Source organism: Cebus imitator, unplaced genomic scaffold (genome assembly GCF_001604975.1).
Source record: "Cebus imitator isolate Cc_AM_T3 unplaced genomic scaffold, Cebus_imitator-1.0 Scaffold571, whole genome shotgun sequence".
Classification (NCBI taxonomy): domain Eukaryota; kingdom Metazoa; phylum Chordata; class Mammalia; order Primates; family Cebidae; genus Cebus; species Cebus imitator.
Window position 1 is genome coordinate 28,877 of NW_016107886.1, and position 27,240 is coordinate 56,116.

The window sequence follows — 27,240 nt, forward strand, 5'->3', positions numbered from 1 at the left end:
CCAGGATCTGCCGCTGACCTGTCCTCATTACGGAGTTTCCCCAGTGCTACTCTCTTCCCCACTGTTCTGAGCCTATTTGCCCTTCTGCAATGTTTCCACTTTCCGTCCCACTCCCTAACAGATGATTTGTTCTCTCTGCCCAGCCCCCTAGTTCTGATGATTGTCTGGATTGTCTGTGATCTGGGTAGTCCTTAGGAGGCAGAATCAAGGCCTTGTTGATTGGATTGGGAACTTCTAACTTCCTTAAAGTCTCTGATGAAGCATCTATTGTATCAAGTAAGATTACGATGAAATATGACAGGTTCCACAAGGAACACAGGAAGAACTGATTTCTTAGACTAATACACTTCATGCTTCAGGACAGGAAATCCAGAAAAAAATTCTGTGGTACGTTAAGTGTGTACTGTAAATTTCATTTCCATGTGAAAACCTGTAGTCAGCTAAAAAGTACATCCATGAAAAATCTTGATTAAACTTGTTTAATCCTGGTTCAACTAGCTACTAGTTAAACAACAATTTCACAACAACTCAAGAACTCTGTAAAAGCACTTCCTCTGAATATTTTATTCAGGAAAAAAAAAAACACAAAAAGGTAAGGCAGAAACAAAAATCTCAGTCACTTGCAGTATCTGTCAGCTTTCAATTTGGCTCTCCTATTTAAACAAAGAAAAATAATAAAATTAATCTATGTAAAACATGCCATATATATTCAACTGCTACTAAATGTAAAAGGCTTTAAAACTGCGTGCTCAATTTTGGTTTATTACTACAACACTTACATTAAAATATGCATACTTTTAAATTTGGTTTCTATAAAAAATGGATTCTAATCTTATAAAAGTTATTTCCTAATATTCAGTAAATGTTGCCTAAAGGCTTTTTCAATCCACAATAACAATTTTAGTTATTTCTGAATTTAAGTGTCCTCTAAATTTCCATTTAACAGAGTGACAATATTGTATTATTGCAGGCGATCAAAATTATAAGGAGAGCTTATTCTGTTTTAGACTCTACTTCCTGACTGTATTTTATAACTTCTTGATTTCTTAGAACTAGGTACATATTCATTTGCTCAGCTGGAAAAAATTCTCTTTTTTTTTTTGAGACGGAGTTTTACTCATGTTACCCAGGCTGGAGTGCAATGGCGCGATCCCGGCTCACTGCAACCTCCGCCTCCTGGATTCAGGCAATTCTCCTGCCTCAGCCTCCTGAGTAGCTGGGATTACAGGCACACGCCACCATGCCCAGCTAATTTTTTGTAGTTTTAGTAGAGACGGGGTTTCACCATGTTGACCAGGATGGTCTCGATCTCTTGACCTCGTGATCCACCTGCCTCGGCCTCCCAAAGTGCTGGGATTACAGGCTTGAGCCACCGCGCCCGGCTGGAAAAAATTCTTAACATTATTTACTGACTTTAGGTATGAACTCTACCAACTAGTTAATAGGAGATATATAATTAAACATTCCCTTTACCAAGTAACATAAAAAAAGGCTGAAAGTAACTTTGCAACACAGGACTTGAATGAGTGGCTGGTGATTATCAAAATCTGGCACTTAATTGATTTATACTTGTACAGTCACAGCTAATCATTTCTACCTCTATGTTGTAAATCTAGGACATTACTTATCTACATAGGAAGGGTAATAAATATTAACAAGGTACTACGATAAACATCCTGTACACTTCCAAATCTTACAATAAAACTGCTTCAATTTCACTTGTTTAGCTTTTATAACTTAGTTTTTCAGTTGATCTATTCTTATTTTAAGGAAACAATTACTCTAACAGAATCTACAGAATTTTTATATTAGTCAAACTGTTTCCTTCTAACTCTGGTTCTAATAGTTATAAAAAGACAGTAACAAATTTATGAAGCAGATACAATCAAACCTGAATTTCTTAATGTATACTTAGAATCAGTTACAATTTTTACAAGTTCTTTCTTGACAGTCTTTCCCCAGACTTACGATGTCCTCTCCAGGTAATATTGCCACATTCATAAATTAGAAATAAAGACAAAAATGTGAAAACTACAGTAATTTAAGAGAACACAGGTTTTCTACATGCCATTTCTACTGGCTACTGAAAATAGCTGGAAATAAGTCAATAAATATCTACCTGTCCAGAAGCGTCTCATGCAAAAATCCATCTTTCCGAGCTTTTTTAAGAATTTTACTGTCTTCTTTACTTATTTTAAGTTTGTGGTCTTGGAAGCTCTGAAATTTCTTTCTGTAAAGAAGATGTTCATTGGAAAATACTTCAAGCTCTGATTATACATATTTACTATTAAATTTTTAAACACTCTCAATTTCTTTTTCACTTATTAAAAAAGTCTAATTGTAGGTTTTTAATAAGCTGTAGCTTTTCAACGACAAAGATGACCTTCATCACCCTTCAAGAGGAGGACCACTCATTGACTGGGTAGCACCACAAGGCTCCACTGCTATTAGGGCATGCTGGCTGGAGTCCCCTTTGTCCTGGCCGTAGCACAGTCTTTGACCGGCATCACAGCCATTCTATGATTGACTAACCCAAGTGACTTTAGCTTTGAGAGCTGGTAGGATGACTGGGAAAGCTGAAGCCTTGAGAAAAGCGTTTAGCTCAGTGCTCTGTTCTAGAGGCTACACTGTGCTGCCTCTTCTTGTCCCACAGTTTTAATTTTTTCAGACAGGTCTTGCTTTGTCACCCAGGCTGTAATGCAGTGGTGATCAGAGCTCACTTCAGCCTTGAACTCCTGGGCTTAAACTATCCTCGGTCTCGGCCTGCCGAGTAGCTGGGCCTACAGGCATGCACCACCATCCCCACCTAACTATTTATTTTGAAAGCACATTGAAAAGCACTTCACTGTCAAATTTGTGGGTCTAAAAGAAAAAGAATACATACACATAATTGATTTCACATTGTTTTACATTTCCTTTGTCTTCTTCTGGAATGTCATCTTTTTTCTTGGTTTCTCTTTCAGCACAGGATCTAATCTAGATATTGGAAAAGAGAATCCAATGTTTATCTACCACCTTCCCCACTTTACGTATTACATAAGAACATTAAAGGTGATTTCTTATGCAAGAGAAAAAAATTAACCGAGCAATTATATTCAGACAAGGACAGGTTCTAGCTATGTGTTTTTACTTCAGATATATAATCTTAAGTAACTGCTATCATATGCCTCCTCTGCAGCCTTTGTGTCAGAAACACTAAAGATAAAATTATTTAAAAAACATTTTGCAGATCAGATCTTGCTGAGCAATAAAACAAGCATTTAACTAATTTTGTCCTTATGAAATTATCCCTAGCAGAGAAGTGTTCATTTTATCAGATTGAAAACTTAAGATAGCTATTTTACTGTGCACAGACTATTACCAAATATATTCAAACTTTCAACATTACACAACTTATTTTTACTTAATTAGAACCGACTTCTTTTACAAACCTCTTATATCCTCCTAAGTTTGGATATTTACTATCTATCCAATTATATGTCATAAGTTAGTTGATCTGCATTCAACAACTAGGATCACACACAGAACAGGCAATTGGCAATGATAAGGACTCACGTCTCCTAAGGGATCTCTGTGGCCAGAGTCTAATTCCAGGACTGCTTAGGAAGTGATGACAAATAACGTGTTTGTGCCAATGACATCTTTGTGACAGTTTTGATTAGAGGGGTCCTAGAAGACCTGAAAACATTCCCTGCTAGGGCCCGTAACACAATGCTACTTTTAGTAATAGGGATCTGTGTTCTGGTCGATAAGGCAAGGTCATAAAGGTGAACGGCTGACAGAGATTAAGAGAGGCTGCAAGTAAGGAAGAGAGTTCTAAATAATCACTGTTCAGAGATTCCAGGTACTTGACTAACCAAAGAGATAAAGCAAACTTTGTATTTCCTCTAAAAACTGCTTAATAAGTGAAAAACGCAATAGAGCATCTTTGTGTAAGTGCAAAGCACTGTACATATATTTCCAACTCTTGCCTTCAATAACACTTTTGTGAGAATATCCAGATGAAAGATAATTTAAACATGATACAATAAAATATAAATAAATTAAATTAAATGTAAGTCACAAACCCATCTGCATTTTCCCAATGACCTCTTTCCTGAGAAGCAATGTGCTATGAAATGTTGAGAGCTGCTTCTGGAGCCAGCGGGGCCTGGGTACACATCCTGTCTTTACCACACCTAGGAACTAACTGACAAAAACCATGAGGATGTAAGGAGGGTCAGAGACTGTCTTCTCGTCTGTAATGATGAGCTCATATCCACCTCACAGGAGCATTATGGAGGTTCAAGACAACAACACATGTGCCAGATGCATGCAATGAAAAAATTAACATTTCACTTCTCTAGCTGTAAGAAAATATCTAAATTATAGAATAAAATTGTTTGACTTTTAGAATTGAAATTATTTGAAATCAAGAATATTTTAATAAGAAAATCAAACACAGGAAGCACGTACAAACATTTGATAGATGCTTTTAAATTATACTGGTAATAGAGAAAAATGTAATATAAATGCTTATGCTCTAATTACAGGAATGAGGGGCATTTTTGAAAAGGCATTTCCCCCATCTCTTAGAGCCTTCAACCCTGGCCCCCACACTGCCTTACACAGCAAATCTGGGTCAGATTGGATACAACCTCTGTTTCCCAATGTAGCCAAACAAAGCATGGTTCAGGATGCTCACTACTGGGATAAAATGCTAAGAAAAACAAAAGCCATGTGTCAAGAAGGTGGGAGTTATTCTTTAGATACACCCTGGTATATGTTTATCATTAATGATCAGTGGCTTTTGAGAGTCTAAAATATTAAGCCTTAAATGTCTTCATCAAATTCCAGTTAACTACCTGATTTATCTAGTTATATTAACATTATTATTTAAAATTTCATCTTAATATGCAGATGTCTAAGAAAGTTTTAAAATGATGTAAAACAAAGTGTAAGATTAGGGTATGTACCCTGGAAAAAGGAGCTTCTGTTTCCAGCTTGGTGTCACACAAACATTTTTAAAATAAAATAAAAACAAAAATCAAATAGGAGTGGTGAGAGAGCTAAATCAAAAACTAACTGCCATTCACAATTGCTACAAAGAGAATAAAATACCTAGGAATACAACTAACAAAGAATGTAATGGACCTCTTCAAGGAGAACTACAAACCACTGCTCAACGAAATAAGAGAGGACACAAACAGATGGAGAAACATTCCATGCTTATGATTAGGAAGAATCAATATCATGAAAATGGCCATACTGCCCAAAGTAATTTACAGATTTAATGCTGTCCCCGTCAAGCTACCAATGACCTTCTTCACAGACCTGGAAAAAAACACCTTAAACTTCATATGGAACCAAAAGAGAGCCTGCATAGCCAAGTCAATTCTAAGCAAAAAGAACAAAGCTGGAGGTATCACACTACCTGACTTCAAACTATACTACAAGGCTGCAGTAATCAAAACAGCATGGTCCTGGTACCAAAACAGAGATATAGACCAATGAAACAGAACAGAGGCCTCAGAGGCAATGCCACACATCTACAACCATCTGATCTTTGACAATCCTGAAAAAAACAAGCAATGGGGAAGGGATTCCCTGGTTTAATAAATGGTGTCGGGAAAACTGGCTAGCCATGTGCAGAAAGCAGAAACTGGACCCCTTCCTGATACCTTACACTAAAATTAACTTCAGATGGATTAAAGGCTTAAACATAAGACCTAACACCATAAAAACCCTAGAAGAAAATCTAGGCAAAACTATTCAGGACATACGCGTAGGCAAGGACTTCATGACCAAAACACCAAAAGCATTGGCAACAAAAGCCAAAATAGACAAATGGGACCTAATCAAACTCCACAGCTCCTACACAGCAAAAGAAACAGTCATTTGAGTGAATCGGCAACCAACAGAATGAGAAACAATTTTTGCAATCTACCCATCTGACAAAGGGCTGCTATCCAGAATCTACAAAGAACTAAAACAGATTTACAAGAAAAAAACAAGCTCATTTAAAAGTGGGCGAAGGATATGAACAGACACTTTACAAAAGAAGACATATATGAGGCCAACAAACATGAAAAAATGCTCATCATCGCCGGTCATTAGAGAAATGCAAATCAAAACTACACTAAGATACCATCTCATGTCAGTTAGAATGGCGATCATTAAAAAATCTGGATACAACTGATGCTGGAGAGGATGTGGAGAAATAGGAACACTTTTACACTGTTGGTGGGAGTGTTAATTAGTTCAACCATTGTGGAGGACAGTGTGGCGATTCCTCAAGGACCTAGAAATAGAAATGCCATTTGACCCAGCAATCCCATTAATGGGTATATATCCAAGGGATTATAAATCCTTCTATTATAAGGACACATGCACACGAATGTTCATAGCAGTACTGTTTACTGCAAAGACTCGGAACCAACCCAAATGCCCATCGATGATAGACTGGACAGGGAAAATGTGGCACATGTACACCATGGAGTACTATGCAGCCATAAAAAACGATGAGTTCATGTCCTTTGTAGAAACATAGATGAAACTGGAAACCATCATTCTCAGCAAACTGACACAAGAACAGAAAATCAAACACCGCATGTTCTCACTCATAGGTGGGTATCGAATGATGAGAACACATGGACACTGGGAGGGGAGCATCACACACTGGGGTCTGTCGGGGGGAAACAGGGGAGGGAAACAGGTGGGGGGTTAGGGAGAGATAGCATGGGGAGAAATGCCAGATATAGCTGATGTGGAGAAAGGTAGCAAATCACACTGCCATGTGTGTACCTATGCAAAAATCTCACATGTTCTTCACATGTTCCCCAAAACGTAAAATGCAATTAAAAAAAAAAAGGAAGAAAATAAAAATAAAATGACCAATAAATAAATAAAAATCATATTTTATGTGATCTGTGTTCCTCCTAATGCAAAGAAAAGTCATACTATTAATAAAAATATAAAAACATTTGAGGGCTAAAGCCCCAAAAGTTCTGCTACGATTTTTTTCGATCTTCCAGAGAGTGATTATCATCATGGAAGCTCAAGCATAACATAAACACAAATGCATATACCCTTGACCTGGTAATTCTGCTTCTGGAAATTTATCTTCTGGCCCACTCGCACTCTATAAATTAATGCATATTCAATGTTATGTATGCACTGTAGCACAGTTTATAAGAGCAAAAGACTGGAAACAGCCTAAATTTCCATCTGTAAGAGACTAATTAAATAAATTAAGGTACATTCCTAAAATGGGATATTATGTAGCTATTAATAAAAGAGACAGGGAAAGAGAGAAAAAGAGAACTACTTACATTCAAAGTAAGAGAAAACTCTCCAAGATAAAATTTTAAAGAAAAAAAAAACAAAGTCTAGAAGACTATAGAGGAGGCTACCTTTGTTGTAAAACAGTTGAAAATTATAAACATATTCATGTTTATAAAAAATTTTAGGAGGCTGTAAAAAAACAAACGGAAAGAGATAAGAACAGGAGCTGGGACGCAGTTTGAGTAAGATGCACGGCAGGCATATATCTTTATATGTTTTTATTTTAAAATATTGAACCATGTGTACATAGTATCTATTTTAAAAATTCAATTTTAGAATACAAGCAAGAAAACAAGAAAATGCAAGCCTAAAAAGGGCATGTATTCAGAAAAAGATACTAATACATGGAGATAATGGCAAGGTGGCTCATAGATGCAGTGATTTCTCTATCACATTATACAAACAAGCCATCAATTGCTAAATTTATAATTAAAAATGAGTCTATTTGAAACACATTATAAAAAACTATTAATTAAATCTTTAAAGTGACAGTAATTGACGATTTAACATTTTAGAGATATAGTCACATCATGTGTGAAATGCAGTCATCTGTATAAAAATGTCATTACCTTTATCATTTCTTCTTCTCCAGCTGTTTTACTTTTTGCTTCTATGTCCCCTGCTTCATTACATCTAATAAAGCAGCTATTTGAGGCCAATAAAGCCATTTTCCCCTAAGTGAAACAAAATAACAAAATAGAGCCATGAGAATACTTGTGGAAGAAACGTTGTTTATACTGAATTAATTTTTCCTTCCTGATTTAAAAGTCAAGGAAAAGAACTTAGAGAAAACTTGAACAAAATATAAGAACATATAGAAAAGGAAACCAAAATCACCTATCATTTTAAAATTCAAAGATTATCACAATAAACATTTTTAGTGTATCTTTTTAGTAGGACTAAATTCTAATTAGATGAAGTAGGATCACCTCCTTTCTAAAAAACTTACTGAAACTATAACTGATTTAGTTTAGTTTGAAAAATTAACTTTAGAGACAAAAACATAATTACTACTGCATAATACTTTATTAAAATATTAGCATTTTAAGGAAAATTTATGTTCCTCATAATTAGAAAACATGAAAAGATATATAAGATGCCTTTGGTGCCTTTAAATTTAAGAATCAATGTCTGAGGGACTTCTGCGTGTGAAAATAAATATTCGTATACTTTTTTAGTTGTTTTAATGTTTGATGTATTACACTGCTTTCTATTAAAGCTTTAAAAACTAATTTTCTTGTGTATCTAAAGCTGGGTTATAAATTTGGTTAACTTAATTCCCTTAACAAATATAATGTTTAATGATAACTTTTGGTTATAATTATTTGGTTATAATTATTTGGTTGATTCTTTTGGAAAACTTAAAATACCATAACGTTCAGAGAAAATATTAACGAATACAATTACAGAATACGTTAACCTTACATGACATCCAGTTAAAAAAGTGCTGATAATGTGAGTTTAATTTCTTAGTCAAGGCGGCAAGGGCTGGTTCTCTCTCATCTGGATGGCTCCTGATGAGCCGTGGAACATGGCTGTATGGCCCAAGGCCATTTAAACCTGTGCTGCAGATTATTCGGCTGAGTCCCTTTTTGCAATACAGTTTTAAGTGCCTCTTTCATTTAAATTTAAATTTTGGAAACTTAGTGTCCTTCCTAAAAATAAATGAAATGAACTTTCCTAAAGTGTTGTATTATTAGTACTATCTAACTCATCATCCTGGCCTTATGATATATTGGACTTTTCTACTGGCATATTTTTATTATAAGTATCTCATCATAACTAGTAGGATCATCTCAAAGGGGTTGCAACACATTAGTGGGTCATGAAATCAATTTAGTGGTTCCTGAACAGTATTGGGGAAAAAAAAAAAGAAATACACAAGGAGGAAGGGATAAAAGAGAAGAAATATCAAGGTGCATAACACATGGATAAGTAAGAATTGTTAACTGTGTGCTGGGCTGCAATGTAAAAAATGCATTTCTCAATGGGTTGGGGTCAAAACAGTTTCAAAGTCACTGACTTAAGATTTTACACTAGGGGAAATGAGTCTAAATGAGTAGCTCTTTTGGGGGGGGGGATGTTTGTTCAATTTGTCATCTTGGAAAACACTCATGAGTTCCTATTTTCAATTCATTATTGTAGACTACCAAACCTGCTACTCAAGGCTGAGCTTATCTTCTATTTGTCTGTTTCGTGGTGCCCACTGGTCCTTACTGTTTTTGACATAGTTATCTACTTTTAAAAGGCTATTTAGCACTCACGTATTTCTGTTCAATCTTTACTTCTTACACAAACAGAAAAAGCAAATTATACATTCTGTATCAACAAAGATTTTTATTTTTTTTTTGAGATGGAGTTTTGCTCGTCTTCCAGGCTAGCGTGCAATGGCACGATTTCGGCTCACTGCAATCTCCTGGCTCCCGGATTCAAGTGATTCGTCTGTCTCAGCCTCCCAAGTAGCTGGGATTACAGGCATGTGCCACCACACCCGGCTAATTTTGTATTTTTAGTAGAGACGTGGTTTCTCCATGTTGGTCAGGCTGGTCTCGAACTCCCGACCACACGTGATCCACCCACCTTGGCCTCCCAAAGTGTGGGGATTACAGGTGTGAACCACTGCACCTGGCCATCAACAAAGATTTGACAAAACATCCACATCCTACAGCTGCCTACTTAATACAATTAATAATTAATACATTATTTTTTTCTTCTTTTATAGTAAAACTATTTTTTTGTACACAATTTTAAGCTTATGAACTGGAAGTCTTTTAGAGATAATTTACTTCAATGAGCTATATTATTTATTTTACACATAAATTGTCACAACTTGGTCTTAGCTTGCTCCATTGCTTGCATACAGTCTCTAATTTAGTTTCTGAAAGCATCCATGATTTCTGCTACTAAGAAGATACTTAGGAACTATTCTGGTTTCCTACCCCGAGACCTAAAATTGACTGGTTCTTTAATGGAAATGAGACCCACATCTAGGAACTAAAGGTATACAGAAATAATCGTGGACAAAAGTACTAATGCTGTTTTTGTTGCACTATTTTTTGATTTCTCTTTAAGGCTATACGTTCTTACTGATTTTTTTCCAATTTAATGCATTACACTATTGCATCCTACTTTTTCTTTTTAAATATATTACCATTGATGGTCACAGACTTTCTGTTAAACTGACAGGAATTTTTTATGAACAGTAACAGCACTTACATTTTGAAAGACTGGTTCCCATTGTTCTCTTGGTCCAATTGCATCTGAACGCCCAACTACAAGTCCATCTGAATTTATACCAAGATATTTCCCATAGCCAGATTTCAGGGCAATTCTGTACATTAATAAGATAGATAAAAGTTAAAAGCTGAGAGAAAGAAAATAAATTAAAGAATATCAAAACAGGGCATGTGTATGTGTGGGGTGTGTACATATCTAAAATTTCAGACTGGACATATTCTAAGTATTCAAAAGCTGCATGTGGCTGAGTGGTGACTCACTCCTATAAGCTCAGTGCTTTGTGAGACCAATGGAAAAACTGCCTGAAACAAGAAGTTTAAGATCAGCCTGGACAACATAGTGAGGCCCCCATCTCTACAGAAAACTAAAAAAATTAGCTGGGCATGGTGGCGTGCACGTAATACCAGCTACTTGGGAGGCTGATGCGGGAGGATCCCTTGAGCCCAGAGGTTTGAGGTTATGGTGAACTACTATCACACCACTACACTCCCACGTGGGTGACAGAGTGGGATTATCTCTTAAAAAAAAAAATAAATAAAAAAGCTACATCTGAAGTTGCTGCCATATTGGACAGTGCAGTTATATATTTACAGTTTTATGTTTTGCTTATTTAATATAAACATTATACCTTACATATTGCATGGCAAACATTTTCCCAATTCATCATTCTTTAATTACACCTCTTTAAATGGTTAGAAATGTTCAATAATTATTAAAATTTACTTTTTGTTTTTAAATAGTTCTATTTATATCTATTCTGTACATAAAACTGCTGATTTATCCTTAGAAAAAATTCCTAAGAAGGAAATAACTGGATCGAAGGGTATAAAGTTATATCATCAAACTGTTTTCCAGGATATGCTGTTTCAATTTACACTCTTACCTCAAATTAAGAGAGTATGTTTTGTATCATGGATTTGTTTAAACAATATGACTTTTTAAAAAACTTAAAAACCTGATATGGAAAAATCAGTATCCTATTAATTTGCATTTTAGTAATAAACTAGACTAACAATTGTTTTTACTTTTCTTTCCTTTTTGGTTTTTAGATTATCTGGTCATATCCCTCGTGCATTTTTCTACTGAGTTCTTATTGTTTGCAAGGTTTCTACTGGGGTCTGATGGGGTGCTATAAATTCTGTACATACTTATGAAGAGTAAGAACTCACTGCCTATTAAGGTAGTTGCAGAAATTCCCCGATTTGTCAGTTCTATTGAATTTTTTCTTCCTCTGCTCTTATTCTTTGTCTTTTACCATACATCAGACTTTCAAAGGAAGTATAGAAATACTCATCTTAACATGATTTTTTAAAAAATTATAAATTCTAATCTTTTACCTTACCAAGAATCTCCTGTGATGCCAGAATTAACTTTTACTCCTTTATATATTAATGATAATATAATAGAAATCATTGTCATATTGATGTAACCAATTACTAAAATACCATAAACTCAATTTCAGTATCTTCTACCCAAAGAATCATTCTATACTTTTGCACAATGTGAGAATAAAAAAGGTTACCTTATAAAATGACTGTAAAAATAGTGCGTAAAAATATTTTTTTGGTCGTTATGATTCTGTAACACTTTATGCTGGTTTCAACAATATCCCTGTATGTCCCTGGACTTCCGAGCAGTGACTTTAAATTATCATAGCAACAGTGAACCAGGTTTTGTATTGTTTGATTCCTTTTTTAATCTATTTGGTCTGTGAAATTATTAATCTTCATTTTTTAAACTTACATACTTTTTTCCCAGACTACCATTACATATTGATAGGAAATCTACGAAAACTAGATCACAAAATCTACTTTTCCAAAAAGTCATTTTGTTTTTTATATCAAAATTACTCTGTGGGCTTAAGTAAGACAGATATAACATTTTTAATAAATAAAATTAAATTTTTAAAATAACTGGTTACTAATTACAGTACAACATAAGCTCACCTGGAATCAGACAACTTGACAGCTGTAAACTGCTCTGGAGGACTAGGGCCCTCATCGACTATTGGAGAAAAAAACATTTGAGAATAAATTTGACATTTGCTATAAATATAGACATAAAGACATTATTTTGTTTTTAAAAAATGTAGTTTTCTTCTGCAATTAAATGTAAGAATATTCAGCTATTCTGATGTCACTGTAATACTGTATCCTTGGAATCAAGATCTATTTAACTTATTTCAACTATAGTGCCAACTTTTATATACTGAATATATAAGCAGACAGGCTGACCTAATGCTTATTTAGTAATTTCCAAGATATCTTCTCTATGTTTTAAAATACAGTCATAAATAAGCACTTACTTAAAAAGCTAAATGTTTTCATTTATTCAAGGGTAGCCATGCTGACCAATTGACACCGCTTTTTATCTTCTAATTACTTCATATCTCATTAGTGCTTTCTCTAATGGGCTAAAAAAATGAGACAACTTCAACTTGTTAAATGCACACACGTTAGCTGTGGCAACAGGTCTGAATAAAAAAGAAACGCAAACATTTTGACTCAAGCAGATTTTCTTTGTCCTTCCCCTTGCTATTTTAATTATTCATGTTGTTTTGACTTCCAAAGAGACTCTTCTGGGACCATACAGAATGTTTTCAAAGGCTTATATTAGAAAGAGGGACTTGCCAGTGGCTGTAAATATTAAGGAAGGACAAAAAAATGGGTGAGTCAAATGCAATGGCTCCATTCCTTCGGAAAATGTTTGAGACTAGTTAGAGTTTGGCCTAAGTGAATGTCACAAAATCTACACTTGTGGCAGCCTCTACCCTTCCAGGCACAAACCTTCTTTGTGTGGAGCTCCCAGTGTAAAAAGACCATTGTCGAGTGCATGTATATAGGTTCCCTTATCCATTTCAATGGCTATGGTTCCTGAAATTTCACCAAAGTTTGTTACTGTCCACCAGATTCCTAAAAAATAAAATCAATATTTAAACTTTACATTTTAGTTCTGAAAGGGTTTTTTTTTTTTATAACTTAAGTTTTAAAAACTTTTTATTTTGCGGTCATAAGAAATAATATCAAAATCTCACATATGCTTTACTCACTTTGTCTCAATGATGACATCTTGCATAACTATCATACACTGTTAGAATTAGGAAATTGACATTGATAAAATCCATGAACCTTACTCAGATTTCACCAGTTTTACATGTACTTGCTTGCATGTATGTGCACAGATTCATGTGACTACCAGCACAGTCAGGATTCGGTTCTTTTTAAAATACAAAATAGCAACACACAGTCGGGCATGTGGTGCATGCTCTAACCCCAGTTACTCTACTCGGGGAGCTGGGGTAAGACGGTCACTTGAGTTCAGGAGGTCATTATAGTGGGCTATGATCATGCCACTGCACTCTAGCCTGAGTGACAGAGCAAGGTCCTGTCTCAAAAAAAAAAAAAGGCAACGTGTGAAGGTACAAAGTGATACACGGAGAATGGTCTCTCTCACTATAGACCCCAGCCATCTATTCATGCCTACTTCCAGAGAAAATGCCTATTATAATCTGTTTCTTAGAAATTCCCTACAGGAAGACTTTCCAGCATAGTAATCTTAACTATGATTTTAGATGGAAAGCAAAATGAGCAGAATCTATGTCTATGTAAACTTAATTTCTAATTTACCAATAAACATGTTGGACTCTAGGGAACAATTATTTAAGCAGTTGTTAAAAATGTTTATATCTTAATGTTAAAAAAGAGCCTCAAATCTCCTCCTAAATTGTACTTAGGTAGAGTAAAAATGAGTCAGTTGTTAACTGGATATTACAGAATTCTTAACTTTGCCAGGTCTGATAATGGCATGTTATAACACATAAAAATAAAGAACAAAACAGATAATGAGAGAATGTTAATGTAAATACACGTTAACAACTTTGCATTTATGTACTTACGGGTAAAATGAGATAACACCTATGATTTAACTTAAAACTTTCTAGGAAAAAAGTATGTGTGTGTGTGTGGGTATATGTAAATGGAATGAGATTGGCAAACTATTGATAATTAATGCTGGGGGCATGGGTACATGGGAGACTCATTATATTCTTCTATGTATGTATTCGTTTGGATATTTCCATAATAAAAAGGTTTTAAAAACTGAGTTAATTTCACTGCACAAAATTTTCCATTCAACTAAACAATTTGTGCTTTTCATAATAAATTTAAAAATACATAAAGTTTTAGCTAAAATGAAGTTGGACCCTTACCTAACACCAAATACAAAAAGTAACTTGAAATAAACCAAAGACCTAAAGGTAAGAGTTAAAGTTTGAAAACTCTTAGAAGAAAACAGCTTCATGTCAATGAATTTGGCAGTGATTTCTTGCATAGGATATCAAAGGCACAGGCAACAAAAGAAAACATAAACAAACTGGACTTCATCAGAATTAAAAACTTATGTGCATCAAGAACCACTGTCAACAGAGTAAAAGGCAATTCAGAGAATGGAGAAAATATTTGTAAACTACATCCATTATAAGGAATTAATATCCAGAATATATAGAGAACTTCAAAAAGACAAATACCACAATTTAAAACTGGGCAAAGAAAGTACACAGATGATACACAATAGTGTATCATCTTTGCTCCAAAGATGATACGCTATTGGCCAATAAGCACTTGAAAAGACGCTCAACATCACTAGACACTAGGGAAATGTAAATCAAAATCATAATACAATACCACTTCACACCCATTAGAAAAGCTGCAAAAAAAATGTTGGGCAGGATGTGGAGAAACTGAAACCCTATGCAATGCTGGTGGGAAAGTAAAATGGTGCATGTATTTAAATGCCACTGAGGTGTACACTTAAAAATAGAAAAACCGGCAAATTTTATATTCTGTATATTTTACCCCCCCACACACAAAACCAATGGAAAGAAAATTAATCAAAATTAAAATTTCAGCTAAAGACTATTAGCAATAAAACTAATGAGCAAGTTAGATGATTATTTGAGTTGTCTTATAGCTACAACTGTTTTCAGTAAAAAAAAAAATGCTTTATTCAGAATCATTATAAGCAGTTATAATTAGCAAGTCTTTCTTACAAATGGAATACTTAATGATTTTAAATTATTTGTATTTTGTACGTTCCATTCAAGGTTGACCAAGTACTCTTAATATTAAATTAAAACATTTAAATATAATATCTCATTAATGTTTTGCAAATGAAGAAGAAATTCCTGGCAGACAAGCTCCTCAAATTTTCACACTCTGTCAAAGTAGGGAAATAATATAATGACATTACTTATAAAATTGTGAACTGAAAAAGAAATTACTTTGAGCAGATGCCAGTATTTCGTCTCAATTGGATTTCAAAGAATAAGAAAGCGAAACATGGTATCATCACAAATTACATGTGAGCTATTCTGCCTATCTTCTGTAGTGCACTGCCTACATTCAACCCTTGGAAGTATACTTGCATGTTTAATGACTAAAGTAACATAACATTTACCAGTGCTGCTGTGGGAGGTTTTAGCTGTGAAAAAGCAGGGGATACTAAGAACAGTGGGGACTGAAGTTGTCTGTCTCTAAGTCAGGTTATTGCTCAAGCTGTCTATATGCTGCAGATGCCTAAGCTGAATCTGAGAATGCATTCTAAAACATTACTTGCTATTTAGACACATGCTTAAAGTTATTTCCTTTTAAACCTTAGGCAGATGGTCAAATATTCCTGCTGTGTTGTCTCAAAATGCATAACAAAGCTTTTCACATACTATACTTTTGTACTTAATCATTTAGAATATAAACTCTGGGGGGGTAGGAACCAGATTTATGTTTCCATATGTCTGGCATGCCTGTAATCCCAGCACTTTGAGAGAGGCTGAGGCAGGAGGATCACTTAAGCCAGGCAGTTCAAGGCCAGTCTAGGCAACAAAGAGAGACACCCATCTCTATAAAAAATAAAGAAATTAGCTGGGTATGGTGCTACAAGCCTGTGGTCCCAGATACTTGGGAGTCTGAGGTGAGAGGACTGCTTGAGCCTGGGAGGTCAAGGCTGCACTGAGCCATGATCACACCACTGCACTCCAGCTCGAGCAACAAAGTGAGACCCTCTCCCTCCCTTCTGCCCCCCCCCCAACAAAAAGCCAAATGGCTGGATGTACCAGTGTCACAGCTGGTAAGGTAGTACCATGGCACCCTACTTCTTGCATGAACCCTCTGTGACAGCTCACCTCAGCTTCTGACAGACCTAGTGCTTCTGAGCTAAGGGCCCCCTTTAATCTTCTATGTTTGTTATGTACTTGGCACAAAGGGATGATGTATCTTAGATTTGGAAGTGGAATTTTCCTATCCAGTCTTACCGTAGTCTAAGTACCCTTCACAGACCTTCTGCTAACCCAGAGCTTACTTAGCTTTAGTTCCTGGGTAAATAAAATATGTGTTTTGCAAACTTCGATATTGTAAGTTCAATTGCTTCTTAATCTAGTAGAGCTCAGGGAAACTCTTTCCTTACAGGTATGCTCTTTTTTTTTTTTTTTTTTTTTTTTTATTAACGTCACATTTGGTATTTTCCATGTGAAAGAGAATTTCTTTCATCTTACTTACCAATCCCTTCAGATCCTTGTGAAGAACCAACAGAACAACTTTAAAAAATTAAAAGTTTTTTTTTCTTGAGATGGAGTCTCGCTCTGTCGCCCAGGCTGGAGTGCAATGGCGCAATCCTGGCTTACTGCAACCTCCACCTCCCGAGTTCAACTCATTCTCCTGCCTCAGCCTCCTAAGAGGTTGAAATTATAGGTGCCTACCACCGTGTCTGGCTAATATATGTATTTTTTGTAGAGACGGGGTTTTGCCATGTTGGTTAGGCTGTTCTCGAACTCCTGACCTCAGGTGATCTGCCCTCCTCGGCCTTCCAAAGTACTGGGATTACAGGCGCACTGCACCCAGCCCCAAAATTTTTTTTTTCTTTCCTTTTAAAAATAGGCACATGCCTACTTATATGGCAAGTTTGGAAAATCCACAATGCAAAAGAAGGTGGAAGGACAAAGAGAAAAAGACACAGAAGGATTTCTTCTTCCACCCAAGAGAAAATGGGAGGTCCTAGACTTGCCCTCCCACCAGGACCAATGAGAAAACTGGATAGAATATCTGAAAAAACTGTTTTCAGGGATTGGAACACAGGCAGAACAGGACTGAGACCAGGAAAACACAGGAGGGAAATCTCAGCTGCACTTCAGTTTTCTGCCCAATGGGGGTTTCTTGATCACTTGGAGAGAGGCAGAGACCTCCAAGAACGAGGCAATCTCACTGAGCTGAGAGTCTTGCAGTGCTAAAATGTTAGGAGTTTATAGAGGGAACTACACAGAGGTAAGGACTCAAAAGAGTATGCAAAAGTTCTCTGCAGATCTGTGGCCAAGGCCTGGGAGACTGCACCCAGGAGGCAGACTCCACACGGCCTCTGCAGAGTGGCTGGCACTGCTGAGGGCTGATTGGAGATGCCCAGAGATCACACAATTTTGGGACACAGCAGAGTGGAGAAAACTTGCCAAGTATACCTAACACATGTGGTTGGGGCCCACGAGGATGAACCTTTCCTATAGTAGGAGTCACAGTCTAAGTCTACACGCAAAACCCTAATAAATAAGCACAAACAAACAAAGCCTCACGCTTGACAGCATACGGATGGTCAAATAATTTAACTAGACATTTACCAGGAATAAAGATAAAAACTGCTCAAGTAGACAGATCTAGAATTACAGCTGCAGATTTTAACATAACTCTCAATACATTGTAGGATTAGTCAAAAATCAGTAAGGACACAGAAGATTTGCATAGCCAGGAGCTCCACCAGTTGATCTAACTGACATCCAAAGACCGAACAGGCTGGGCGAGGTGGCTCATGAATGTAATCCTAGCACTTTGGGAGGCCGAGGTTGATGGGTCACCTGAGGTCAGGAGCTTGAGACCAGCCTGGTAAACACGATGAATCCCTGTCTCTACTAAAAATGAAAAAAAAAAAAAAAAAAGGGTAGCTGGGCGTGGTGATGGGTGCTTGTAATCCCTGCTACTTGGGAGGCCGAGGCAGAAGAATCACTTGAACCTGGGAGGCGGAGGTTGCAGTGTGCTGAGATTGTGCCACTGCACTCCAGCCTGGTGGGAAACAGAGCAAGAATCCATCTCCAGAAAAAAAAAGAACACTGAATCAACACCTGCAGAAGACACATTCTCTTCAAGTGTACATGGAAATTCACCAAGAAAGTATGTTCTCCAACCATACTATAAGTGAATTAGAAATCAGCAACAATAACATATCTACAATATATGTCCCTATGCAGTAGAAATTAAACAGTACGTTTTTAAATAACTCATGGGTCCAAGAAAAGAAAAATCACAAGAGAAACTAGATAATATTTTGAATGGAATGAAAACGAAAACACAATGTGTTGACTACAGCTAAAGCTAAAGTGCAATGAAAAGTTCTAACTCTCTTCTTAAGAAGCTATAAAACAAGAGCAAGGTGAACTGAAAGTAAGTTAAAGGAAGGAAAAAATAAAGGCTGAAAATAAATGGAACAGAAAATGAAAAAAACAGAAAACAAAAAATACTGAAACACGCTTGCCCAACATGAGGGCTGCATTTGACCCAGGACAGCTTTGAATGCAACCCAACACAAACCCATAAATTTTCTTAAAACATTATGAGATTTTTTTTTTTTTTTTTTTTTTTTTATCAGCTTATCATTAGTATATTTTATGTGCGGCCCAAGACAATTCTTCCATTGTGGCCCAGGGAAACCAAAAGACTGAATATCCCTGTACTAAAAGATCATTAATAACCTAAAATAAATGCTCTTTTAAAGATAAACAAACTGGTAAACCTCCAGCTAGACTGACTGATCCAGGGAAAAATAGCAAAAACACAAATTACCAATACAAAGAGACTGCAACACAGATTTTACAGACTTTAAAAGGATATGAAAGGAATACTCTGAACAATTTTATGCCAATAAATTCAACAACTCAGATGAAATAAAATTTTCCTTAAAAGACACAAATTACCAAAACGAACACAACAGAAAAATCTGAAAATATCTATTAAAAAATTTTTAATTTTCCCAGTTGGGCACGGTGGCTCATGCCTGTAATCCCAGCACTTTGGGAGGCCAAGGCAAGTGGATCACCAGGTCAAGAGATCGAAACCAGCCTGGTCAATGTGGTGAAACCCTGTCTCTAGTAAAAATACAAAAATTAGCCAGGTGTGGTGGCCTGCACCTGTAATCCCAGCTACTCAGGAGACTGAGGTTGCAGTGAGCCAAGATTGCACCACTCCACCCCAGTCTGGGCAACAGAGTGAGACTCCGTCTCAAAAATAATAAATAACTTGAAGATAACTTACAGACATTAAAGTAAAGAGAAAAATAAATAAATAAAATAATTAATTTTACCACAAAAAAACTGAAACCAAACCTAAGAAACCCTCTAGGTCCAGATGATTTCACTGGTGAATTCTATCACACATCTAAAGGAGAAATCATACCCATCTTACACAACAGCTATTTCCAAAAATGCGAAGGAGAGAGTACTTCCCATCTCATTCTATGACACCCAGTATCACCTTGACACCAAAATCAAATAAAGACATTACAAGAAAAGGAAACAAAAAATTGAGTATCTCCCATCAACACCAAAATAGATATCTTAAAAAACAAACAAAAAACAACAAGAAAAACACCTAGGAATCAAGTCTAGCATTATCCCAAAGTACAATGCATCACAACAAAAGTGGGGTTTATCTTAGGGATACAAAGTTAGTTTAAAGATGAAAATGAAACCAATGCAATCCACTGGTAGAATAACGAAAGCTGTATAATCATCTCAACAGATACAGAAAGAGGTATCTGACAGTATTAAACACCATTATGATAGAAATTCCCAAGAAACAAAGTTTAAAAGGAATATCCTCATTTTGATAAAGGGTATCTCTGCAGATCCTATATATGGTAGACTACTGAAAGCTTTCTGCCTAAGCTTGTAAAAAAGGCAATTAACGCCCATTCTCATGACTTCTTTTCAACACTATGGAGGCCCTGGACAGTATAATAAAGCAAAAAAAGACAAGACAGAAGTGCAACAACAGTCACAGAAAGCATAATTGCAAATTACTTAGTTTCCTACATAAACAAACTACTAGAAGTAATTAGCAAATTTAACATCTCAGACTACAAGGTCACGATACAAAAATCAATTGTATGTCTACACACTGACAGCAAACAATTGGAAGATCAAATTGAAAAGTTCCACCGACAGTAGTGTAAAATATAAAGTACTTAAGAATAAATTTTTATACAAACATGCAAGACCACTACATTAAAAACTATGAAATATTGAGGCCCAATATTAAGATGTTGCTTCTCCCCCAAATGATCTGGACTGAACACAATTCTCTGAGAAAATGCAACAGGCTTCACTGCAGAAATTAATAAGATAATAGTTAATAAGTACAAACTCAGAGGACTTATACTACCTGATCTCAAGACTTCATGAAATTATAGCAATCAAAAGAAATACATCAATGGAAAAACATACAAATATATCAATAGAACAGAGTCCAGAAATAGACCAATACATAGATAGTTAATTGATTTTTTATGAAGAAACCAAAGTGGTTTAATGGAAAAAGGAAACAGTGGTGCTGGAACAACTGGCTATCAGTATGTTAAAAAAAAAAAAAAAAAAAAAAAAAAGTAAACCTTGAAANAAAAAAAAAAAAAAAAAAAAAAAAGTAAACCTTGAAACCTAACCCACACCATACCAAAATAATTTGAGATAAATGACAGATTTAATGTAAAAACTAAAACTATGATGCCTCTAAAAGAAAATGTAGAATATTTTTCTGACTTTGGGGTAAGCAAAGATCTCTTAGATCAGAAAGATAAAGCAGTAACACGCCTGTAATCCCAGCACTTTGGAGGGCTGAGGTGGCCAGATCACAAGGTCAGGGGATTGAGACCATCCTGGCTAACATGGTGAAACCTCTATTCAAAATACAAAAATTAGCTGGGTGTGGTGGTGTCCACCTGTACTCCCAGCTACTCGGGAGGCTGAGGCAGGAGAACTGCTTGAACCCAGGAGGCAGAAGTTACAGTGAGCCCAGACTGCACTACTGCACTCCAGCCTGGCGACAGAGCGAGACTCTGTCTCAAGAAAATAAACAAACAAACAGAGCTTTATAAAAATAAACACTTCTGCACATCCAAAAACCACCATTAAGAAACTGAAAAGGTAAAACTCAGACTGGGAGAAAAGACTTGTAACACCGGCAACTCGGGCAAGGATGTAACTGGAGCAGTAATCCATTTTTGGTGGGAGAGTAAAATGACAAAACCAGTTCACAAAATTCCTGGCAGTTTCTTACAGAGTTAAACATTCACCTATCCTTTGACACAGCAATTCCACATCTACGTATCTACCCCATTTACCCTAATTTTAGAATTGTTGATTTGCCATTTGAAAAACAATGATTCTTCCAGAACATTAGCTTTATGACATTCCATATTTTATATATTTTTAAAGTTGCCATAATTTATGAAAATTCAAAATGCAACTTCCCAAGTTTTCAAAGAGAAAAAAAAAGTGCTATAAATTATGGAAAGTACTAAACGGAGAATAAGCTAGGTAAGTGTGTTTGGGTTTATTTATTACACAGTTTATTTCCAGTATCAATTAGAAGTTACTCTGATGTTGTATTTAAAATTTTCATTCATTTCAGAGTTCATGAAGTAATGATTTTTCCTGTGAAGATACTTCCTTTAAGAGACAACTGACTTCTACAATTAAAATATATACATGTTCAATGAAAATAATTTTTAAAAATATACTTAGTTGAATAACATTTACATTAGGCCTTTAAAATTACATATCAGAATCTCTGGCTATTAAGCAGTGTAATGGTACCTACTAAGTCAGAGAGTTATAATCCTCCTCTCCTGTGCTTTGCTCTGATAATGAAGTAAAGGCATCAGTAGCATCTACTGTGCTAAAGAATAAACTGAATTTACAACTGTAGCTAACATTTAAGCACTTTAGGACAAATATGAATACGTCATAAATTTCTAAGAAAATATTTTCAATGAGATCCCAAAAAACATTAACTTTTTTCAGAATAGAGTGCTGAAAACTCACTCACCAACAATATCAAGCTGGGTTTCTTCATCTTCTTCTCTTTTTCTCTTCTCTTTGCTCTTTTTCTTCTTACTATGGACATAACTTATATAGATGAGTTTAGTGTATCGATTTGTATGATAAATAAATATCACAAGATTGAAGCTTAGAAGTCTTTTAAACTGTTTCATTTATAAATTATTGATTTAGGATGACTTACATTGCTATGCCCTCTTAAATACATACTGAGAAGTTGCTTCAGACTCTATGCATACCATGTTAGAGTTCAAAGCAGACTGTGGAGCCAGACTGCCAGACTTTAAATCCTGTTTTTGTCACTTCTTAGCTCCGTGATTTTTGGAAAAGGTAATGAATCTCTCCGTGAGTCAGTTTCCCCACTTATAAAATTAGGATCATAACTTAACATAACTCTTAAGGTTACTGTGAGGAGTAAGAGCTAATATGTGCCTTCACACATCGCTGGTAGAAATATAAAATGGTGCAGCATCTACAGAAAACGGTTTGGGGTTCCTCTAAAAGTTAAAGAGTCACCATATGACCCAGGAATTGTACTCCTAAGTATCTATACCCAAGAGAAATGAAAACATATGCCCCCAAAATACTTACATAATAATATCCATACTAGTATTATTCACAATAGCCAAAAAGTCGAAACAACTCAAATGTTCATCAACTGATGAATGGATACTACAAAACGTGTCACATCTGTACAATGGAATATTACACAGACATAAAAAGGAACAAGTGCTACAACATGGATGAACCTCAAGAATGTTTTAAGTCAAAGAAACCAGACACAAGAAGCCACATATTCTATGTCTTTCTTATGAAATATTCAGAATAGGCAATTTTATATAGACAGCAGATTAGTGGTTGCCAAGGACCAGGAGAAAGGGAGGATGAGATGTGACTGCTTTAATGGGTAGGAGGAGGTTTCCTTCTGGGATGATGAAAATGCTGAGCAATGGTATAATGAAACCTCTTGAATATATACTAAAAACCACTGACTGTACAAAAGGGTACATTTTATAATTATGAGTTACATCTCAAGAAAAAAGAAAAAACCCAGGGATGGATAGTGGGGGGTGGGGAGTTGGGGAGAGAGAGCATGGGGAGAAATGCCAGATATAGGTGAAGGGGAGGAAGGCAGCAAATCACATTGTCGTCATGTGTGTTACCTATGCAACTATCTTGCGCGTTCTTCAAATGTACCCAAACCTAAAATGCAATAAAAAAAAGAAAGAAAAAAAAAAAAAATCTTAACCCTAAAAAAAATAAAAAAAGAAAAAACCAAGGGCGATTTGAAAAAAGTCAAGGTGCGAAGTGCCTATAACAATTTCTTGGCACACTGAAAGTGCTATATAAGCATTAACTGTGATTACTACGATATGGTCATTACGAAAAATGCACCACTGTCTGCATTTTCATCATAGTTTTCAGAAGATAACTCTCCTCTCCTCCCACGAAATTAATAAAGTAAAAATCTGATATTCATTCAGGATAAATCTGCCATTTATTCTAGCATCTTCATGAGGACAGACTCCTAGGCAGAGTTCTCAAGGGCAGTGGCTTCAGCTCACTCCTTGATACTTTTTTTCCATGACGCCTAAAAGTATCAAAACTTCTGTTTATCACGGAGACCTGGAGGAAATGCTCAACATTTGTATGTACAGTCAACGTCTGGCAAATTTACCAGTTAAAAAAGAAGCAGGGATATGAATGCACAGACATTTTTCCCTAAAAAGCTAATAAATTACCACAACAACCTCCTCCTCGAATTTGACTCAATTTATTCATTGCACATATGTTCTCTCATGTAATCCTCACTGTCTTCTAAAAGTACAAACAATCTTCTAAAAGCACAAATGTGTAAACGGAGGCTCAAAGATATTTGATAACTTAATAAATGAGTAAATGGGAGTTCAGACATACTAACCAATGTGCCATAAATTACAAAATTAGGAAATACAGAGTGCAGATTCGAGCCCATATCCCTATCAAAGCCCACATACAGCTCAATCACTGTGTGATTCATCCTGGTTTCACTCTACATATTAGGTTAGAAAATATTAATTATCCTACGGAGAAAAGAGACGACGGCGAAAAGTATAATCCCTAATAAAGGAAGTTATTACCATGAACTACGAGATCGAGTAATGCAGACCCACCAGGCAGAGGCCTGGAGATGCCTCAGGGGACCCACACTCGAGGCTATGGGCCACCCGTCCTTCTACCCTGTTTCCAGGGTCGGTCGGCCGGCCAGGCGGGAGGCTGCCCGTCTCTGCACAGACGCCGGGAACCGCGGCCCAGCCTCCGTCCAGCCCGGACAGGGTCCAGGGCGAAGCCTGGGAGGCCACAAAGCCGGCCCTCCATGCCACGGCTTCCACCGGACTCACGGGGATGCAGTGCGTTCGAAAAGAACTGAGGAGGCTCCAGCCCGAGCTGCAGGGCTCACCTCTTCGCCTTGGTTCCCTTGAGCACGAGCTTGGTCGACTTCACGTAAGAGTACTCGGCCATGACTCCAGGAGACTTCCGCACTGAGACGCTGAAGCGGGCTGAGGACGAGTATCTCCCACGGAGCAGCGGGCCGGGGAGGAGCAGAAGTGGTGGCGAAGCAAACACTCCTCACTAAGTACGAAAGAGTACGAGCTGAGGCGTCTCTCCAGAATCCGCCATGGTCTTCACCCGGACGCAGAACCGCTGAGAGTTCCGCTTCCGGCTTTTTGCCGGGGAGGGAGGGGAGCTACGGCGGCCGCAGAGGGCCGAAAGGTGTCCGCGCGCAGCGGCTCCCTGAGGATTCGCGCCTCCTGGCGGGGAGGAAAGCCCGCCCGAGGCACCGGTGCCTGCAGTGACCGGGTTGTCGCGCGCGCTCTGCAGCCGCCTCACGCTGGGGCTGCGGGCTGGCGACAGTTCTTATTCCCTGAAATAGAATTAAGCGCCACTTCGGGGGCAGCCGACGTCGCGAGTGCTGTGGGAATTTGGGCGGAGGTGAAGAGTTACAGACCCGGGGTCAGGGAAGCCTAATCGTGCAGGCGGCGTCTGAGGAGGGTCTTGAACGCACCCGTTTCTGCCCGACGGAGATGGCGGACACAGTAGGGCAGAGGCGTGGAGGGGCCGCGAGCGGGCCAGGCTGTAAAGCAGCGTGCTGGGACCCAGGATAGAGAGGGCCAGTCGGTGTCCTGTGGTCGCTGAAGAATTTGAACGCAATGAGTAGACAGGTGAGAGGACCAGTCGCGAGAGACGGGAAGAAGCGAGTGGCCGTTACTAATCGCGTATGTGACACCAACCCCCCCTTACTAAAGCAAAGTAAAACAATTTATTTTCACAGGTAATACTGTATTTTCCCAGCTTTATGGTGGCAAAGATTAGGCTTAACATCTCTAATCGTCAGAGAAATGCAAATCAAAACCAAAACAGGATACCCTTTCACACCAGTGAGAAGAGCTACTATTAAAAAGTTAAAAAACAACAGATGTTGGGAGGCTGTGGAAAAAAGGCAACATTTACACATAATTCGTGTGAATGTAAATTACTTCAGCTACTGTTGAAAGCAGTTTGGAAATTTCTCAAAGAATTTAACATAGAACTACCGTTCAAGCCAACAATTCCATTACTGGTATTAACCAAAAGAAAAATTATTCTACCAAAAAGACACCTGCACTTAAATGTTCATCACATTACTATTCACAATAGCAAAGACATGGAATCACCCTAGGTGCCCATGAACAGTGGATTGGATATATAAAATGTGGTACATATACACTGTATTATTAGGCCGTTCTTGCATTGCTAGAAAGAAATACCTGAAGCTAGGTAATTTGTAGAGAAAAGAGATTTAATTGGCTCACAGCTCTGCAGGCTGTATGGGAAGTATGGTGATGGCATCTGCTTGGCTTCTGGGGAGGCCTCAGGGAGCTTTTACTCATGATGGAAGGCAAAGAAGGAGCAGGCACATCACATGGCCAGAGCAGGAGCAAAGAGATTGGGGGAGGAGGTAGGTGCCACACACCCTTATACAACCAAATCTTGAAAGAATTCACTCTCACAAGGATGGTATCAGGCCATGAGCGATCCATCCCCATGACCCAGATACCTCCTACCAGGCCCCACCTCCAACACTGAGGACTACATTTCACCATGAGATTTAGAAGGACCATGGTCCAAACCGTTTCATACACCATAAAATAAAATGCAGCCATAAAAATAAAATCATCTCCTTTGAAGCAACATGGTTGCAGCCCAGGCCATTATCTTAAGTGAATTAATGGAGGAACATAAAACTAAATACCACCTGATCTCACTTATAAGTGGGAGCTAAACACTAGGTACTCATGAATATAAAGATGGAAAGAGTACACACCAGGGACTACTAGAGGGGAGAAGGAGGAAGACAAGTCTGTTCTCATACTGCTATATAGAACTACTCGAGACTGGGTAATTTATAAAGAAAAGAGATTTAATTGACTCACAGGCTGTACTGGAAGCATGGCTGGGAGGCCTCAGGAAACTTACAATTATGGCAGAAGGTGAAGGGAGAAGCAAGGCATGTCCTACCG

The 27,240-nt window shown here is 37.2% G+C and overlaps 1 protein-coding gene across 1 annotated transcript; it reads right to left on the bottom strand.

The window, feature by feature from the left end:
• Positions 1–465: 465 nt before the first annotated feature.
• On the bottom strand, positions 466–25,422 carry FRG1 (FSHD region gene 1). The gene is made up of 9 exons (XM_017516028.2): positions 25,140–25,422; positions 22,689–22,756; positions 13,347–13,472; positions 12,507–12,564; positions 10,540–10,654; positions 7,893–7,997; positions 2,885–2,976; positions 2,120–2,230; positions 466–653 (listed from the first exon to the last, which is right to left on the bottom strand). Exons 1-9 carry the CDS (start codon positions 25,199–25,201, stop codon positions 617–619), a joined length of 774 nt encoding a protein of 257 aa, XP_017371517.1. The 5' UTR covers positions 25,202–25,422; the 3' UTR covers positions 466–616.
• Positions 25,423–27,240: the final 1,818 nt, after the last annotated feature.

Coding starts and splice junctions, on each gene's coding strand:
- FRG1 (XM_017516028.2), bottom strand. CDS start 25,201: ATGGCCGAGTACTCTTACGTGAAGTCGACCAAGCTCGTGCTCAAGGGA. Junction 2,977..7,892: donor GAGAAGAAGAAATGATAAAG/GTAATGACATTT, acceptor TCCAATATCTAG/ATTAGATCCTGTGCTGAAAG. Junction 654..2,119: donor CATGAGACGCTTCTGGACAG/GTAGATATTTAT, acceptor TTGTTTAAATAG/GAGAGCCAAATTGAAAGCTG.